The sequence below is a fragment of the Stegostoma tigrinum genome, chromosome 2 (assembly GCF_030684315.1).
Source record: "Stegostoma tigrinum isolate sSteTig4 chromosome 2, sSteTig4.hap1, whole genome shotgun sequence".
In the NCBI taxonomy this organism is placed as follows: domain Eukaryota; kingdom Metazoa; phylum Chordata; class Chondrichthyes; order Orectolobiformes; family Stegostomatidae; genus Stegostoma; species Stegostoma tigrinum.
In genome coordinates, this window is record NC_081355.1 from 150,995,438 (window position 1) to 151,014,182 (window position 18,745).

The following is an 18,745-nucleotide window of genomic DNA, read 5'->3' on the forward strand; positions in this document are numbered from 1 at the left end:
AAAATCAAAGCATGATCTATATACTGACTGATAGCACAGAGGGGTTTATATCTGCATGCTTCATATATTCAAGATGGTATTCAGTGAGTGCAATGTGAAACTGCACAATGTAGACGAATGCCTACAGGTTGTAGGCAGCACCTCATTTTTGTTTTGGTGATGAAAGCTTATTAAAAGCATCTCTCAATTTTCTGAAGATAGGAAAGCTACAACCAATTTACATATTGATGCAACTTTCCTCTCTGTCCCAAAAGTGACTGTTCGTGATGAGGATCCCATGTAAGTGCAAATAATTTCTAGTACAAACCCTTAACTGAACAAACTATTATTAAATGACTTGGTGAAGTCAGCTCCGAAGGGACAATTGCGAACCATTTCTATGCTTTGCATTTGATGGCAGCTTTTTTAAAATAATGAAAGCAGTGAATAAATAGCAGCCAGCAATCCAGGAGGGACATGTGCGCACAGCACTTTATAAATATCTAATAACACTGAAATAAGATGATAACTAATACACCAGACGCCTGCTTAATATCATGGTTATAAAAAGAATAGTATAAACTTTAACAATCTTTTGATTTCTGGACTATATTCAGTGAGCTGATCTCAACCTTGGCAGCAAATGGCAATTACTACATGTGATCTCAACATTCTTGGATGTAGGGAAGGGGCAACGGGCCAAAGTCAACCAAAGACTTCTGCTATCAGGACATATGCTGGAAAGCAGACTTTGGAAAAAAGCAGGAATGGTTGAGTGGCCCTCTGAGATCAAATGTGGTTTTAATAATCATTCTCAAAACTTGCACATGAAACTGAAGCGTAGAAAAGAACAAGTGGCACCTCTGGAATTGCACCCCATTCCAGAGTTTGCATGTCAGGAAGAGAAGGGAAAACACTCAAAATAAAAATTCATGTCTTTTATCAAAAACTATAGTTCGCGTAAAGGTCACTGTCAAATCTGGACTGGTGAGGGGGAAGATGGGACAGGAGTTACATCTGGATACTGAATTTCAAACATCACCCACAACTAATAAAACAAAGGCAAACATTTTATGAACCCTCAGACATGGATGTGTTTAGTCATGGAGTGCTGTGTATGACTTCATGTATTTGAGCTGTTAAAGTGGTACTTAAATGCCATTATTAAATGAAACTGTTACCCTGATAAAAACACCAGTGAGTGGTGGAGAAAAGTAAAGGAGCTTCCTTTAATAAGCTTAAGTTAGCAAAAATGAATGGTGATTTGTCAGTGACTTTGCAGGGGTCAGATTGTTGAAATACTCAGACAATTGGCCTCACAATTTAATTCTTATAGCCCAGATATCAACGCGTTCTCCATATCTCAAAGTCCAATATATCCATGCTGTAGGCTGACATCCAGAAATGAATGTAGATGGGGTAGAACTAGGGCAATATAAAACTGCAAAATTAAATCCCATTTTTCTACAGTGTACTGCAATCTGCTGATATTCTGGTTGCACAGGTCACAGTACAGATTTAAGTACAAGGGGAAAGGCTGCCATTACAAATCTATTATACCTTCTTTCCACTTGATCACTGGACATGTTTGATGAAGAAGATCTTTTGAGAACACAAGAATTAGTAGGAGTAGACCATTTAGCCCCAAGCCTGTACCACCATTCAAAAAGAACATGGCTAATATTCTAATGCAACTATTTTTACCTGCACTACTCACACTTGATTCCTTTAATATCCAAAATCTCTACACTGCAGAAAGAGGCCATTCAGCCCATCTAGTCAGCATCAACCTTCAAAACAGCATCCCACCCAGATCCAGCCGCCTACCCTATCCTCTTGACCCCACATTTCCCATGGCTAATGCAACTAACCTGGACATACCTGGACACTATGGGCAATTTAGCGCAGACAATCTACCTAAACTGCACACCTTCCAGACTGTGGGCTGTCCTTAACCTCAATTCTTGACAACATTTTCTAGCCACTGATCCTTTTGAGTAGATACACACACTAGCATCCATTGTAAAATTTAACCACAAGACCATTTAGAACATCGAACAGTACAGCACAGTACAGGGCTTTCGGCCCAGGACGTTGTGCAGGCCTACCATCCTACTCCAAGATCAAACTGCCCTGCATATCCTACATTTCACTATCATCCATGTGCCTATCCAAGAACCTGCTTGGGACACCCTCAGTTCTGAGGAAGGGTCATCGGACCCGAAACGTTAACTCTGTTTCTTCCTTCACAGATGCTGCCAGGCCTGCTGAGCTTTTCCAGCAACTTTGTTTTTGAGCCTAAATGGGACTCTTCTTCTTCATTATGCTGAACCAGTGTACTCCTGGCCGGGGGTACCTGAAAGTAATGCCACAGGCTCAATCAGATTATATCACCCGAACCTCAAAATGGGTGAAGCATTCATGTGAATCAGGGTTGTTCTATAACCTCAACTCCTTTTAATCATCAGAGTGTCATATACCCAATAGCCTTATCTACCAAAAATTCACCACTCTCAATCTTGAAAACTTTAATTGTCCCAGCATCCATGACCTATTGGGAGAAAGATTCTATATTTTTACTACCCTTTGCATATGGAAAAGTACATTCTAATATTCTTCCTAATTGCCCTGGCTCTAACAGCCTTTCCATCTTTGATTCCTCTACCAGGGGTCTATCTGTTCCATTAATCCTTTTGACATTTTGAACACTTCAATCAGATAATGCAACAATCTTTGACACCTGAAAGAATAGATGCCAAATTTATGTATCCTCTAAGCCTTGGTGCCGTCCTGATGAATCTGCATCGAGTGGTAGGGTCTAACTCAGTTCTCCATAGCCAGAACAAAAAAATTTCCTCCCTAGCCTTTGTAATCCAAGATCATCCTGTCTGAGCTAGAAACAGGACTTTTAACAGCTTTCTAGCTCCAATGTGACGAGGACGTTGTAGATTTAGAATGATTTCTTCAAGATTTATACTCAAAACGTAGGCATTTAAAATACTACTTTCAAATCACTATTAATTTCTGACAAGTGCACAAATGTATTTATGACAGTGTGCAAATTAAAACGCTATGAGGTTACCTGTAGCTTCTATAAGAGCTGCTGTTACTTGAGTGGCCTCTGCTGTGTCTACGTCGACTTCGACTTCTGCTGTAACTGCGTGACCTGAAATTAATCACAGTGTAGCATGAATGGCTTTCAAATAAGTAAAAAAACATTTCCTGCCACTTTGGGGTTTATAATTTTCCCATCAGGGTTGTATATGTGGGGGGGGTGATGACATAATGGTAATGTTAGCCATCTAGTATTCAGGAGATGTACGCTAATACTCTAGGTTCGAGGCCCTACCACAACTGACTATGAAATTTGAATTCAATTTTTAAAAAAGGATAGCTCATTGGCAATCATGGCAACATTGTCAGCTGTTGTGAAAATCCACCTGGTTCATCACTGCCCTTCATAGCATGAAACTTGCTATCATCATCTGGTCTGGCTTAATTAACACAGCGAGGAGCTGGATGAACACAGCAAGCCAGGCAGCATCAGAGGAGTACGAAAGCTGATGTTTCGGGTCAGGGCTCTTCTTTTTTCTCAAAAAGGGTCCCGACCCGAAACGTCAGCTTTCCTGCTCCTCTGATGCTGCCTAGCCTGCTGTATTCCTCCAGCTCCTCGTTGTGTTATCTCTGACTCCAGCATCGGCAGTTCTTACTACGTGTGGACTGGCTTAATGTGACTCCAACAGGCCAGCATTTTAGTTCTAGATTAAAATTTCACTGAATTCAAATGTTAGCATCTACTATGGTGGGATAGAAACCCTTGGCTCCAGGACATTAACCTAGGGTTCTGGATAACTAGTGAAACTGCCAGCACCTCTCCCAGAAAAATAACCATCCACTGTCAATGTGGAGATGAAATCCTGTCTTCGAACTGAGGATAGACTCCATCATGCTGTGTGGTGCTACCACCGTGCTATGTAGTCTCAAATTCAAACAGATCTGCCAACTCAAAACCAGCACTCATGACGCACTGTGGGCCATCAGTAGCAGAATTGTGGTCAACTAAAAGCTGTAATCTCAGGGCCCAGCATATTCCCCACAATATCATAACCATGAAGTTGGGGAAACAATTCTGGTTCAATGTAGGGTGGAGAGGGGCATGTCAGGAGTAGCACAAGGCATATGGTGTCAAGCTGGTGAAGCCACGCCATGGGACTGCTTCCATGTGATATGCACTGCAGAAATTGGTTCAGCTAGAATTTCAAAGAATGAGAGTAGGTTCAAATGAAGTGTATAAAATTTCTAATGGCCTGGACAGATGAGATGTATGGAGGTGGTATCCCTAGGTTGGGGATGCCAGAACCAGGAGAATCAAAGCTAAGGACACTGGGTAGACCATTTAGGACTGAGAAGAAGAAAATCTTTTTCACTCAAAGGGGCGTGATCCCATGAAATACTCTACCACGGGAAGCTGTGGAGGTCATGTCACTAAATAGATTCAAGAAAGAGAGAGATACATTTTGAACCTTAAAGGCATCAAGGGGAAGTGGGAGCAAGTGAGAACACGGCATTAAGATCAAGGATCAGCGATGATCATATTGAATAGTGGAGAGACTCACAAGGTTAAATTGCCTATTTCTGATCCTAGTTTCTCTGTCCCAAACAGCATAAGCAGCATGCGATAGGCAGAGAAAACAACTGCACAACCAATAAATCAGAATGAAGCTCTGCAGTTCTGCCACAAGGTTGAAACATTTGATATTTCTGGCTGAAACTGAATGCAAGTGGACAATCTATCTCGGCCTCCTCTGCAAGTCCCCAGTATCACGAGAGCTAGTCTTCAGCCAACTTGATTCACTCCTTATGCAATCAAGAAACAGCTGAGGGACAGTGGACACAACAAGCATTAGCAGAGATAATGAGAACTGCAGATGCTGGAGAATCCGAGATAACAAAGTGTGGAGCTGGATGAACACAGCAGGCCAAGCAGCATCTCAGGAGCACAAAAGCTGACGTTTCGGGCCTAGACCCTTCATCAGAGAGGGGGATGGGGAGAGGGAACTGGAATAAATAGGGAGAGAGGGGGAGGTGGACCGAAGATGGAGAGTAAAGAAGATAGGTGGAGAGAGTATAGGTGGGGAGGTAGGGAGGGGATAGGTCAGTCCAGGGAAGATGGACAGGTCAAGGAGGTGGGATGAGGTTAGTAGGTAGATGGGGGTGCGGCTTGGGGTGGGAGGAAGGGATGGGTGAGAGGAAGAACCGGTTAGGGAGGTGGGGACAGGCTGGACTGGTTTTGGGATGCAATGGGTGGGGGGGAAGAGCTGGGCTGGTTGTGTGGTGCAGTGGGGGGAGGGGACGAACTGGGCTGGTTGAGGGATGCAGTAGGGGAAGGGGAGATTTTGAAACTGGTGAAGTCCACATTGATACCATTGGGCTGCAGGGTTCCCAGGCGGAATATGAGTTGCTGTTCCTGCAACCTTCGGGTGGCATCATTGTGGCAGTGCAGGAGGCCCATGATGGACATGTCATCTAGAGAATGGGAGGGGGAGTGGAAATGGTTTGCGACTGGGAGGTGCAGTTGTTTGTTGCGAACTGAGCGGAGGTGTTCTGCAAAGCGGTCCCCAAGCCTCCGCTTGGTTTCCCCAATGTAGAGGAAGCCGCACCGGGTACAGTGGATGCAGTATACCACATTGGCAGATGTGCAGGTGAACCTCTGCTTAATGTGGAATGTCATCTTGGGGCCTGGGATAGGGGTGAGGGAGGAGGTGTGGGGACAAGTGTAGCATTTTCTGCGGTTGCAGGGGAAGGTGCCGGGTGTGGTGGGGTTGGAGGGCAGTGTGGAGCGAACAAGGGAGTCACGGAGAGAGTGGTCTCTCCGGAAAGCAGACATGGGAGGGGATGGAAAAATGTCTTGGGTGGTGGGGTCGGATTGTAAATGGCGGAGGTGTCGGAGGATGATGCGTTGTATCCGGAGGTTGGTAGGGTGGTGTGTGAGAACGAGGGGGATCCTCTTAGGGCGGTTATGGCGGGGGCGGGGTGTGAGGGATGTGTTGCGGGAAATACGGGAGACGCGGTCAAGGGCGTTCTCGATCACTGTGGGGGGAAAGTTGCGGTCCTTAAAGAACTTGGACATCTGGGATGTGCAGGAGTGGAATGTCTTATTGTGGGAGCAGATGCGGCGGAGGCGGAGGAATTGGGAATAGGGGATGGAATTTTTGCAGGAGGGTGGGTGGGAGGAGGTGTATTCTAGGTAGCAGAGGCTTGGGGAGCGCTTTGCAGATCAACTACGCTTGGTTTGCACTAAACAACTGCACCTCCCAGTCACAAACCATTTCAACTCCCACTCGCATTCCTCAGATGACATTTCCATCCTGGGCCTCCTGCAGTGCCACAACGCTGCCACCCAAAGGTTGCAGGGACAGCAACTCATATTCCACTTAGGAACCCTGCAGCCCAATGCTGGACTTCACAAGTTTCAAAATCTCCCCTCCCCCTACAGTATCACAAAACCAGTCCAGCTCATCCTCGCCTCCCTAGCCAGTCCTTCCTCCTACCTATCCCCTCCTCCCACCTCAAGCCCCACCCCCATCTCCTATCTACTAACCTCATCCCGTCCCCTTGACCTGTCTGTCCTCCCTGAACTGACCTATACCCTCCCTAACTCCCCACCTACACTCACCTTTACTGGCTCCATCCCCACCTTTTTGACCTGTCTGTCTCCTCTCCACCTACCTCCTCCTCTATCCATCTTCTATCTGCCTCCCACTCTCTCCCTATTTATTTCAGAACCCCCTTCTCCACCCCCCCACCATTTCTGAAGAAGGGTCTAGGCCCGAAACATCAGCCTTGCTGCTTTTCTGATGCTGCTTGGCCTGCTTTCTTCATCCAGCCCTACACCTTGTTATCTCAGCAGCATCTGCAGTTCCTACCATCTCTGAAGCATTGGCCCTGACAACTTTCTGGCAATAGTACTAGAGACCGGTGGCTGTGCAAAAAGAAATGGATTTACTAGATGATTTCAAAACAGAGAACAAAACTTATCAGAAAAGGCTGAATTGGCTGGAGCCAAAAGTAAAGGCCAACAAATGAGCTTATTTAATTATGTCTTTAACATAAATCAAAAATTTGACAGTACAGAGCTAGAGAAACAGTTTTCATTTGTGGGGAGCCCAAAATTAGATGGTGCTAAATGTAGGATGGTCACACCAAAAATGCGTGGCAGCAAATTGGATTCAGCTTCCAAAGATAAAACTGTCGGGATGAATGGCACACATCAGCCAGCAAATGCTCAGAAATACTCGGCAGGTCTGGCAGCATCTGTGGAGCTAGAAAATGTATTAATGTTTCAGGCCAAAGACCTTGCATCCAAACAACTGGGCAGTTGGGAAGACTAATGTTAGATTTCTTACAGAGATAAAGACTCAGTGGGTGCACTGGGAATGCATAACATACTAATCAGTATTATCGGATGCAAACTGGGGTCATGGAGTGTCAAGATGTAAATAAGGCTACATAAAACAGTCACCATTCAAAATATTAAACTCTGTATCTTGTGGGTGCTAGTTAACTTGCTGTGTATTTCCAACCTTCTATTTCTTCATTTTAGTAATTTACAGTTGTGGTGCAGGTACTCAAACTAATCATAGGTACAGTACTCATCCATAGCCATAGGATTGACTAACTTTTATCTAATGGTGTAGAATCACAGTATTCACATGTTTATTCGGCAAAATTTAATGGCAGGGAGATTCAGAAAATGACGTCAGCACTTTGGACTTTTTTTTATTCATTCTTGGGATATGGACATCCCCAGCTCAGCTTTCAATTATTGCCCATCTGTAATTGCTCAGTTATGGATCAATCACATTGCTGTGGATGTGGAGCCACATGTCGGCCAGACCATGTAACAATGGCAGCTCCCTTCCCTAAAGGACATTAGTAAACAATATGGGCCTTTCCTGACAATTGGCAATGGTTTCATGGTCATCATTAGACACTTAATTCCAGAATTTTATTGAATTTAAATTTCCCCTTTTCCCAGGGGAGAACTGAATCCCAGAACACTGCTTGTGTTTGCTGGATTAAAGTCCAGTGATAATACCACTATGCGATTGCCTCCCCGCTGTTGCCCCTGGATGAATACCAACTTCCTGCAGACACCCTGTGACCGATCAATTTGTATGGTCTGGCAAAGATATCAGCAAAATCAAGAACTGGGGTTAAATCAGTTAAGTGGAGAAATTGAGTTTATTTTTATTGCAATGGGGAATATTTTCACAATAAGTACTCAAAATTAAGAAGAGGCTCAATAAAATGAGCAGAAAGTTCAAAAAACTTCTGTTAGTACAGAAATTTGTCACATCTTTCCAAAAGATCTTAACTTCTCATTGTAAGTTGAGGAAAACTATGACCTATTGACTGGTTTTGTAATGCAGAAATCCATGCAATGTTCTGGGATCCCAGGTGCTGACCTAAATCCCAGATTTAAAAATCTGGAAATACAATCCATGAAACAACTGCGATTGTTGCAAAAACACACGGTTCACTAACATCTGTTATGATTGGAAATCTGCTGTCCTTACCTGGCGGGTCGACATGTGACTTCAGATACACAGCAATGTGATTAAAACTTAACTGCCCTCTAAAATGGCCCAGCAAGTTGTATCAAACTCGAAGTCTCAAGAGGACTGAAACACTGCATGTCTATCTACACCAAGTGGACTGTGGCACTTCAAGAAGGCAGTTCACCAACATCTTCTCATGAAAAACTCAGAATGGGCATTAAATACTGACACTGCCAGTGATGCCGATGTCCCACGAATGAATAAAATTAAGTTATGACACCTGTGTATTTCTTTGCGGTAAAGATCACCAGGGAGCAGAGAAGGTGCTTGAACATGTCCCATTTGTTTGCAGAGAACTTCAGAGACTTTTAAGTAACTCTTGGATAAGCACACAGAGGATAGTAAAATGTAGAATATGCAGGGTAGATTGATCTTAGTAGAATAATAGGTCGGCACAACATCGTGGGCTGAAGGGCCTTTAACTGTTCTAGAACAGATCCCCACATGTCACTATATGTTGCTTCCAGAAAATGTAAATGTTAGGAGCTTGACTGATTATTTTAAGTTTCTGGCTAGTCTAGTTATTTGTGTGAACAGGATTGTTCAGCAAGTGTTGTTCAATCATGGAATTCCATTGAACATCAGATGTTTTGCTTCATCTGTTACAAACATGAGCTAGTTGAGTGTGGACTATACTCTGTCTATTGATAAAGATTATGCTGTTTGATTTGCTCAGGTAGTTGCTGGGAAGTATGGCCTCCATACCTAGCACCAATTCTAAAATTCATATACCATCTTATGTGATTGTGTGGTAGGAATTTGTTACAAGCTCTGTGCTTTTCTTGAATTACGCAGGAGCTTTGAGGTCTATACTTTAGATTAGATTAGATTCCCTACAGTGTAGAAACAGGCCCTTCAGCCCAACAAGTCCACACCGCCCCTTGAAGCATCCCACCCAGACCCATTCCCCTATCATCCACACACCCCTTAACAACACCACGGGCAATTTAGCATGGCCAATCCACCGAATCGGCATATCTTTGGACTGTGGGAGGAAACCGGAGCACCCGGAGGAAACCTACACAGACACAGGGAGAATGTGCAAACTCCACACAGTCGCCTGAGGCTGGAAATCGTACTCAGGTCCCTGGTGCTGTGAGGCTGCAGTGCTAACCACTGAGCTACCATGCCGCCCTTCTCCTTTGCTTTCTCCATGGCAATGTCTTTGCTAATCAGGGTTGACTAACAACCGATAAGCGCCTTTTGGGATTGATTGATCAATCTATTATTATCACATTTATTGAGATACAGTGAAAAGTGTTGTTTTGCATGCTACCCAGGCACATTGAACTCTATAAAGTGCATCAGGGCAGCAAAACAAAGTGTGGTATACAGTATTATAGCCAAAGAGAAAGTGCAGAGAAAGATCAGGATGAACATTTGAGAGGTCAGTTTTTTTTCATGTAGTAGAGACTGACAAGTTCATTTAGAATTTGGCATTCTTGCATTTGTCCTGATGAAAGCAAGATGCAAAGCTTTGATAAGAAGTCCCTCTTTTTAACAACATTTAACTTCCATACTAACAAGCAATAATTGATTTCCTGCAAGTTAAAAACATTTTAAGAAGTGACGATCTTTGACTGGATTTCGGCACAGATTGTACACACCTGTAAGAAGAGCTGTAACTTCTTGACCGACTCCTTGATCGACTGGTTGACCGTGATCTTGTTCGGGAATGTGTTCTGTCTCTTGAACTGGATCTATAATGGCCACGTGAGCTACTCTGACTTCGAGACCTGCTATTGCTATCTCTGGATGGTGAGTCTTCTTCACTCGAAGTTTCTTGGTTTCTCTGCCTTTGGTTCAACCTTGCTGTTCGCCGAACTTCATCAAAAAGAGAGCCTGGTTTGACTTTATTTTTGCTTTTAATTTCTATTTTTAGTCCTTGGGGTTTGCCATCAGATTCAGTAGCCTCTACTTTCACCTCTGGATTAACTGAAAGGCTGGCTGATTGCACACTTGGTAATACTTTTAAAGGTTTCCATTTGTTACTGTCAGTTAGCTCATTTTCTGCCCTCACGTTATTTTCCATTGCACTCCCATTGATGTCGGATGATTGGACTGCCTCAGCGCCATTTGTTTCTTTCTTATTCTGTCCAGCTTTCTCTGCTGAGGTGTCATTTTCTGATTTGATTCCCGCACTCTTCACTCCTTTGGAACATCCAGCTTCAGAAGATGACCCTTCTTTCTCACTGCTTTTCCGTGCTGCAGAGGCAGAAGTACATTTCTCTGGGGTGGTGCTCTTTACACTTTGGCTTGGGGGCTTGGCTTTTTCCGCTGCTCCTGGTTTTGCTGCTGCGGTTTCAGCCTTTGCTGAATCACCTTTCCTCTGTTTCGATGGCGATTCCACTTCCTGTTTGAGTCCTGAGGCACTTGGTGATTCACGCAGTTCTGCATTCTCTTTGACTGCATGGCTGACTTTTATTGCCACAGCACAGTTTGATACATTGTTATCAGCATCATGCCTTCCCCCACTGGACAGTGTGTTCCTTACCTTAGATTTAACATCATTTATGCCAGGTCCATCAGTTTTTGTCTCTTCTTCCTCCTCTTCTCCAAACTCCAGAGGTGGCTGCCAGTGGAATTTCTCCTTCGTTTTTGGAACCTTTTTAACCCTTTTCTTCTCGCTTTTCTTTTTGAATTTGGTACTCTTTGATTTTGACTTTTTCTTACTCTTAAGTTTGTGTTTCACTTTCTTCTTTTGCCTCTTTTCATTTTCTCTTGCCGAACCTGAAGAACTACTTGCAACAGAGGACCTTCTGGCTGATGGCTGTCTGCTGCTCCCTTCCGAGCTGGACGACACAGAAGATTTGGCACTGCACACCTCAGATCTTGAATTCACTCTTCTGTTTGACACTTTCCCTTCTGTCTCACCACCATCATATTTCTGTACCACTTCTCCCTCTTCTGAGGTGGTCCCAGACTGCACCTTACTGCTTTTACTCTGTTCAGTTTCAGACTCAGTCTCGGATTTCAACTTTGGCTTTTTGTGAACTTTCTTTGTAGTTTCCGCATCTTTGCTGTAAGGGCCTGCAGCAGGTTTCCTTTCAGAGGATTTGGTTCTTGAAGATTTCTTCTTTGGCCGTTGCAACCGATCATTGGATGAGCCATACTTCACAGTGGCATGATCCTTGGTGGAAATTTTGCTGGAGCGTTCACATTTTCCCTCTGTCTTTTTGCTACTATGGCTTTTTTTGAGAGATTCTGTCTGAGAGCTTGAAACATTATGTCTCTTGGACTCAGCTTTTTCCTTTCCCCTCTCATACTTAACAGACTCAATCTCGCTGGAACAGTGCGAAGACGACACACTGTGCTCCTTTTCATATTTCTTTCCAGTTTCACGCTCCTTGTTAGCATGATTGGCAGTAGAGATTGCCTGCTGATCTTTACCATGTTTATTAGAAACAGAATTTTTCTTTTGAATTTTGTCAAATTTCTCATCGCAGCTAGGTACACACAGTTCTATAGACTGGTATGACTGACTGGATGATTTGGAATAAGAGGATTCATGGTAAGGGGATTTAGTCGGAGACCGTGATCTTGAACTAGACCGGCTCCTTGACCTGGAATATGACCGACTCCTTGACCTGGAACTGAATCCTCTGCTCCGTGAACTCTTCTGATAGTCTGAGGTTGAACTTCGATCGCTCTCACGGTCAGTGTTATAATGACGCCTAGAATCTGAATTTCTACGTTGTTTCCGTAAAGATGGAGACAGGTCATCCTCTCTTGAACATTTTGAATCTCTACTGCTCAACGTAGGTGTTGTTTCACTTAGTTTTGCCTGGGCTTCCTGGATCCGCACGTAGGAAGGCTTCCAAGGTTTCTGGCCTGGTCTCCACCGTGATGGTGGAGGACTCTCACTTAAAGGAACTGCAGGAACAGCTTCAACTGGTGCAGTGAGTGTTACAGTTTTCTCATTTTCCTTGGCAGCAACTCTTGAAGTATCAAGTTTTGTTTGGTTTACATTTTCGAAGTGCGTTCGTGTACTTCTCCTTCTGGCACGTCTGGATTTTGAACTTGATCTAGATGTGGATCTACTTCTTGATGATATGGAGCTTGAACTACATCTGGATCTGGACCTGGATCGAGACCTACACCTGGACCTAGATCTGGACCTAGATCTGGTCCTGGACCTGGATCTTGACCTGGTCCTGGACCTGGATCTAGACCTGGACCGGGACCTTCCTTTGGATCGAGACCGAGACTTTGATCTTGAATAGGACCGAGAAACTGTACTGGCCGAAGATGATTGATGAGTGGAAGACTCAGACCATGCACTCTCTGATGAATGTCTTGAAGAGGCTGATGACGGCGATTTCTTTTCATGCTCGAGAGAAGACTTTGTTTTGCAGCTTAATGAACGTGAAGATTCTGGAGGTATAGAGGTCTCCTTTGTTTTATGTTTGTGCACTTTATGTCTTCTCGAATGCTTCTGCTTCTTGGATTTTTTCTTTGCTTTGATTTTCCTTCGTTCCTTTTTAGTTCTCTTATAGTGGCTAGATTTCCGCCGGCTGTGATCGTCTGAGTAATAGCCATCATGTGACCAGGACTGTGACCACGGAGAAGCTGATCTGTCGCTCCACCTACGCGACTCTGGCTTTAATCTGTAGATGGAGGAAAATAAAGCTGAATTGATGGTACAGTAGTGATCTATAAAGATAAAATTTCAACTCTAATTAATTCTTAGTACAGAACATCATTCACTCAGCAAAGTGATATCCCCAAACAAGTTCCAGTGAATGACAGACCCAAAAGTTTCAACATTTAAAATGTGCCCCTGGTCTCTACAGTGTGATTTCACAGGCAACATATTGACAAATTGAGTCCATAAGTCAGAAGCAGATTTCATAAATATATACTGTGATTTAATTAAAAATTAGCACAATGATAATTTAAGAACTCTGTTGGCTAGTCAGCTGGTTTGCCAGGCAGAGTGATGTCAACAGCATACCATCAATTCCCACACTGGCTGAGGCTGTCATGAAGGATTCTCCTCCTCAGCCTCTTCCCTCACCTGAGGGAGTGGTGACCCTCAGGTTAAACCATTAGCCATCAGCATTCAGCAGGGGGATGGGCACCAAAATTGTAGTTCGACTATAGAAAAGGTTGAGAGTAGGGTGGTCCGAAATAAAGTTTCAGGGAAGCAAGATGGCACTGGCGAGTAAGAAGTTGGAGTGAAGTGTGTCTACTTCAATGTCAGGAGCATCCGGAATAAGGTGGGTGAACTTGCAGCATGGGTTAGTACCTGGGACTTCAATGTTGTGGCCATTTCGGAGACATGGATAGAGCAGGGACAGGAATGGTTGTTGCAGGTTCCGGGATTTAGATGTTTCAGTAAGAACAGAGAAGATGGTAAAAGGGGCGGAGGTGTGGCATTGTTGGTCAAGGACAGTATTACAGTTGCAGAAAGGATGTTTGGGGACTTGTCAACTGAGGTAGTATGGGCTGAGGTTAGAAACAGGAAAGGAGAGGTCACCCTGTTGGGAGTTTTCTATAGGCCTCCGAATAGTTCCAGAGATGTAGAGGAAAGGATAGCAAAGATGATTCTCGATAGGAGTGAGAGAGACAGGGTAGTTGTCATGGGGGACTTCAACTTTCCAGATATTGACTGGGAACACTATAGTTCGAGTACTATAGATGGGTCAGTTTTTGTCCAGAGTGTGCAGGAGGGCTCCCTGACACAGTATGTAGATAGGCCAACAAGGGGCGAAGCCACATTAGATTTGGTATTGGGTAATGAGCCCAGCCAGGTGTTAGATTTGGAAGTCGGTGAGCACTTTGGTGATAGCGATCACAATTCTGTTATGTTTACTTTAGTGATGGAAAGGGATAGGTGTATAGCACTGGGCAAGAGTTACAGCTGGGGGAAAGGCAATTACAATGAGATTAGGCAAGATTTAGGGAGCATAGGATGGGGAAGGAAACTGCAGGGGAGGGGCACATTAGAAACGTGGAGCTTATTCAAGGAAAAGCTCCTGGATGTCCTAGATAAATATGTACCTGTCAGGCAGGGAGGAAGCTGTAGAGTGCGGGAGCTGTGGTTTACGAAGGAGGTAGAATCTCTGGTCAAGAGGAAGAAGAAGGCTTATGTTAGGATGAGATGTGAAGGCTCAGTTAGGGCACTTGAGGGCTACGAGGTAGCCAGGAAAGACCTAAAGAGAGAGCTCAGAACAGCCAGGAGGAGACATGGGAAGTTGTTGGCGGATAGGATCAGGGTAAACCCTAAGGCTTTCTATAGGTATTTAAGGAGTAAAAGAATGACGAAAGTAAGATCAGGCCCAATCAAGGATAGTAGTGGTAAGTTGTGTGTGGAGTCAGATGAGATAGGGGAAGCGTTAAATGAATATTTTTCAACAGTATTCACTCTAGAAAACGACAATGTTGTCGAGGAGAATACTGAGATACAGGCTACTAGACTAGGTGACTGAGGTTCACATGGAAGAGGTAACAGAAATCCTTCAGAAGGTGAAGATAGATAAGTCTCCTGGGCCGGATGGGATTTATCCTCGAATCCTCTGGGAAGCCACGGAGGAGATTGCTGAGCCTTTGGCATTGATCTTTAACTCGTCATTGTCTACAGGAATAGTGCCAGATGACTGGAGGATAGCAAATGTGGTTCCCTTGTTCAAGAAGGGGAGTCGAGGCAACCCTGGTAATTATAGACCAGTGAGCCTTATCTCAGTTGTTGGCAAAGTGTTGGAAAAGGTTATGAGGGATAGGATTTATAATCATCTAGAAAAGAATAAATTGATTAGGGATAGTCAGCACGGTTTTGTGAAGGGAAGGTTGTGCCTCACAAACCTTATTGAGTTCTTTGAGAAGGTGACCAAACAGGTAGATGAGAGTAAACCGGTTGATGTGGTGTATATGGATTTCAGCAAGGTGTTCGATAAGGTTCCCCACAATAGGCTATTGTACAAAATGCGGAGGAATGGGATTGTGGGAGATATAGCAGTTTGGGTCAGAAATTGGCTTGCTGAAAGAAGACAGAGGGTGGTAATTGATGGGAAATGTTCATCCTGGAGACCAGGTACTAGTGGTGTACCGTAAGGGTCGGTGTTGGGTCCACTGCTGTTTGTCATTTTTATAAATGACCTGGATGAGAGCGTAGAAGGATGGGTTAGTGAATTTGCAGACGACACTAAGGTCGGTGGAGTTGTGGATAGTGACGAAGGATGCTGTAGGTTGCAGAGAGACATAGATAAGCTGCAGAGCTGGGCTGAGAGGTGGCAAATGGAGTTTAATGCAGACAAGTGTGAGGTGATGCACTTTGGTAGGAGTAACCGGAAGGCAAAGTACAGGGCTAATGGTAAGATTCTTAGTAGTGTAGATGAGCAGAGAGATCTCGGTGTCCATGTACACAGATCCTTGAAAGTTGTCACCCAGGTTGACAGGGCTGTTAAGAAGGCATACAGTGTTTTAGCTTTTATTAATAGAGGGATCGAGTTCCGGAACCAAGAGGTTATGGTGAAGCTGTACAAAACTCTGGTGCAGCCGCACTTGGAGTATTGTGTACAGTTCTGGTCATCGGATTATAAGGTGGATGTGGAAGCTTTGGAAAGGGTGCAGAGGAGATTTACTAGGATGTTGCCTGGTATGGAGGGAAGATCTTACGAGGAAAGGCTGAGGGACTTGAGGCTGTTAGAGAGAAGGTTGAGAGGTGACTTAATTGAAACATATAAAATAATCAGAGGGTTAGATAGGGTGGATAGGGAGACCCTTTTTCCTAGGATGGTGACGGCGAGCATGAGGGGGCACAGCTTTAAATTGAGGGGTGAAAGATATAGGACAGATGTCAGAGGTAGTTTCTTTACGCAGAGAGTAGTAAGGGAATGGAACGCTTTGCCTGCAACGGTAGTAGATTCGCCAACTTTAGGTACATTTAAGTCGTCATTGGACAAGCATATGGACGTACATGGACTAGTATAGGTTAGGTGGGCTTGAGGTCGGTATGACAGGTCGGCACAACATCGAGGGCCAAAGGGCTTACACTGTGCTGTAATGTTCTATGTTCTATCTCTCCCTAATGAGAGAGCAGTCTTATGGTCCTCTGAGACTGTGGTGACTTGGCCTTGACTTTAAAAACACATAAGAAATAGGATCAGATATTTGGCTCCTCAAGTGTGCTCCATTATTCAACAGGTTCATGGTTAATTCACTGTCTTGATGCATTTTTCTGCTCATTTCCCATACTACACAATTTCCTTAGTGTTTTGCCTATTCAGCTCTCTAAACAATCTAGAAGGTAAAAATGTAATGAAGCCAAAAATCAGAAGGACATGCCTCAAAATAAAGGAGAATACTACAAAACACGCAACAAGTAGTGATAAAATCTCTGTAGTATATTAATATGACTGATGAATACTGTTTCAAAGTTTAGGTCCTCATAAACACAAGTGCACTTGATATGTTAGATTATATACAAAGCCATTTATTCAATTCTTTTGACAGCACGTACTTGTCTCCTTTAGTCCATTTCTCCAAACTGGCAGCTCGGTAAGTTCTGACTCGCTGCATTTCTTCCTTCCAATGAGGTGGTGTTTCACTGCTTTCTTCATCCAGTTCAGATTCTGAGTGTGATCTAGATTTTGAAGGTGTTCGATAGCGCTAACCCAGACAGAGGAATAACAATGTACAAAAAAAATTAGTTTTGCAACCTCTTGGCTTGAAAGGACTAATGCGACCAGAATTTAATTTCTCTCTCCTCTTTCATTCCTCTACCTTCCACCCATTCTGCACTCTGGGTCCACAGTGCAGAAACAGAAGGGTCTAGCAGAGTACATTTCCTAATTTCTTTCCTTTCAAACTAGCACACATCCAGCAGGTAATCCTCATAACTCAAAAACACTAAATGTGCCATTCAAACTCAGTTGAGAATTGGCAACCTTTTCCATTTCGTGGGGTAGGGAGTACACCACAAGAACTTTGACTCCTTCTTCCTATCTCCAGATCAAACCCCCTACAAATGCTGCATCAGCAGGCCAGCTGAGGACAGGTAAATGCAGCTGAAGCTCAACTTAAAGACATGCTTGACCTAAAGGTTGAGAGGTGGCACTGAATAGTGCATTAAGCTGGCAGATCTTTGGTGTTGCATGGATCATCACAGGCAACGTTGCTTTTGTGAAATGGGGTATTGGACAGAGGAACACACCTATCGATTTAACAAATTACTGACAAAGAAGCATCAACGTTCTACTTAAGTAACTACCTGATTCCTGCTACAGGGATTTGTCACAATTATCTACAACAACAGAAATTAGGTACAGGCTTGGAACAATCAATGATGACATTGCCAAACTACAACTGATTAAAATATTGCAGTTTACCAGGACCCTAAGCTCCCTGGCATTAGCTGACTGGTTGCCCACTTACAGTGATGGGTCAACTCTACTGGGTGTCTGTAATAAGCTCAAATTCAACTAGGCTACCCTGAAACTATCATGTTCAGTTATTGGAAAAGTGAAGGTGCAATTCGTCATGGAGATTCTCAATCCACTATTAGTATACATGTAAGCTTGAATGCATGTCAAGCCAAAGTAGAATCGGTTTCTTCCTTCCCATTCCTTCCTCCACAAGGACAGTCAGTCATCTATTAATGAGACCTACACATGCCTACCGAATACAAGCTTAGCACCAAAACATGCTTTGAGTGAACAGTCTCAGTCAACATATTCTGAAAGGAAAAAGAATGATAATACATGCTTCCGTTTGGGAGTCTGCCTAGTCAAGGGACAAGGTATGTTATATAATGAAATATAAGTTGAAATACAGTAATGGTCAGTAAAAGTGAAGTGGGAAAATACTGATGTTTTAACTCCAATGTCAAAGACAATTGAAAAGTTAAGGGCCTGCCTTTAGACAAAATAAACTCTATAATTTTCTTTATTGAAAGATAAGCCTAGATGTGGAACTCTAGGCCCAAATACTAAGCAGCAGCAATTTTTGAAGGAGTTAAGCATCAGAGATGGAAAGAGTCACAGGCAGAGAGAAGTAAATGCGTACCATTGTGCCTCTGCCTTTAATTTTACGGCCTGATTTTGACACCACTGGTTTCTGATCATTATGGGTTGAGGGTGCTTCCTGAACTTTGCTGCAAGGGAGGAAAAATAGCTGAAATTTGACTAAAATAATAAAAACACAAA

The 18,745-nt window shown here is 43.7% G+C and overlaps 1 protein-coding gene across 3 annotated transcripts in view; it reads right to left on the bottom strand.

Annotated features, from left to right (window-relative positions):
• The window catches only part of nktr (natural killer cell triggering receptor), a 240,111-nt gene that overhangs the window by 19,914 nt on the left and 201,452 nt on the right, over window positions 1-18,745 (bottom strand). For all 3 annotated transcript variants that reach the window (XM_048548485.2, XM_048548474.2, XM_048548505.2), the window contains 4 exons: window positions 18,606-18,693; window positions 17,062-17,210; window positions 10,208-13,207; window positions 3,062-3,145 (listed from right to left, as the gene is read on the bottom strand). In XM_048548485.2, the coding sequence (XP_048404442.2) occupies window positions 3,062-3,145; window positions 10,208-13,207; window positions 17,062-17,210; window positions 18,606-18,693 (3,321 nt within the window). The remainder of the gene's footprint in view (window positions 1-3,061; window positions 3,146-10,207; window positions 13,208-17,061; window positions 17,211-18,605; window positions 18,694-18,745) is intronic.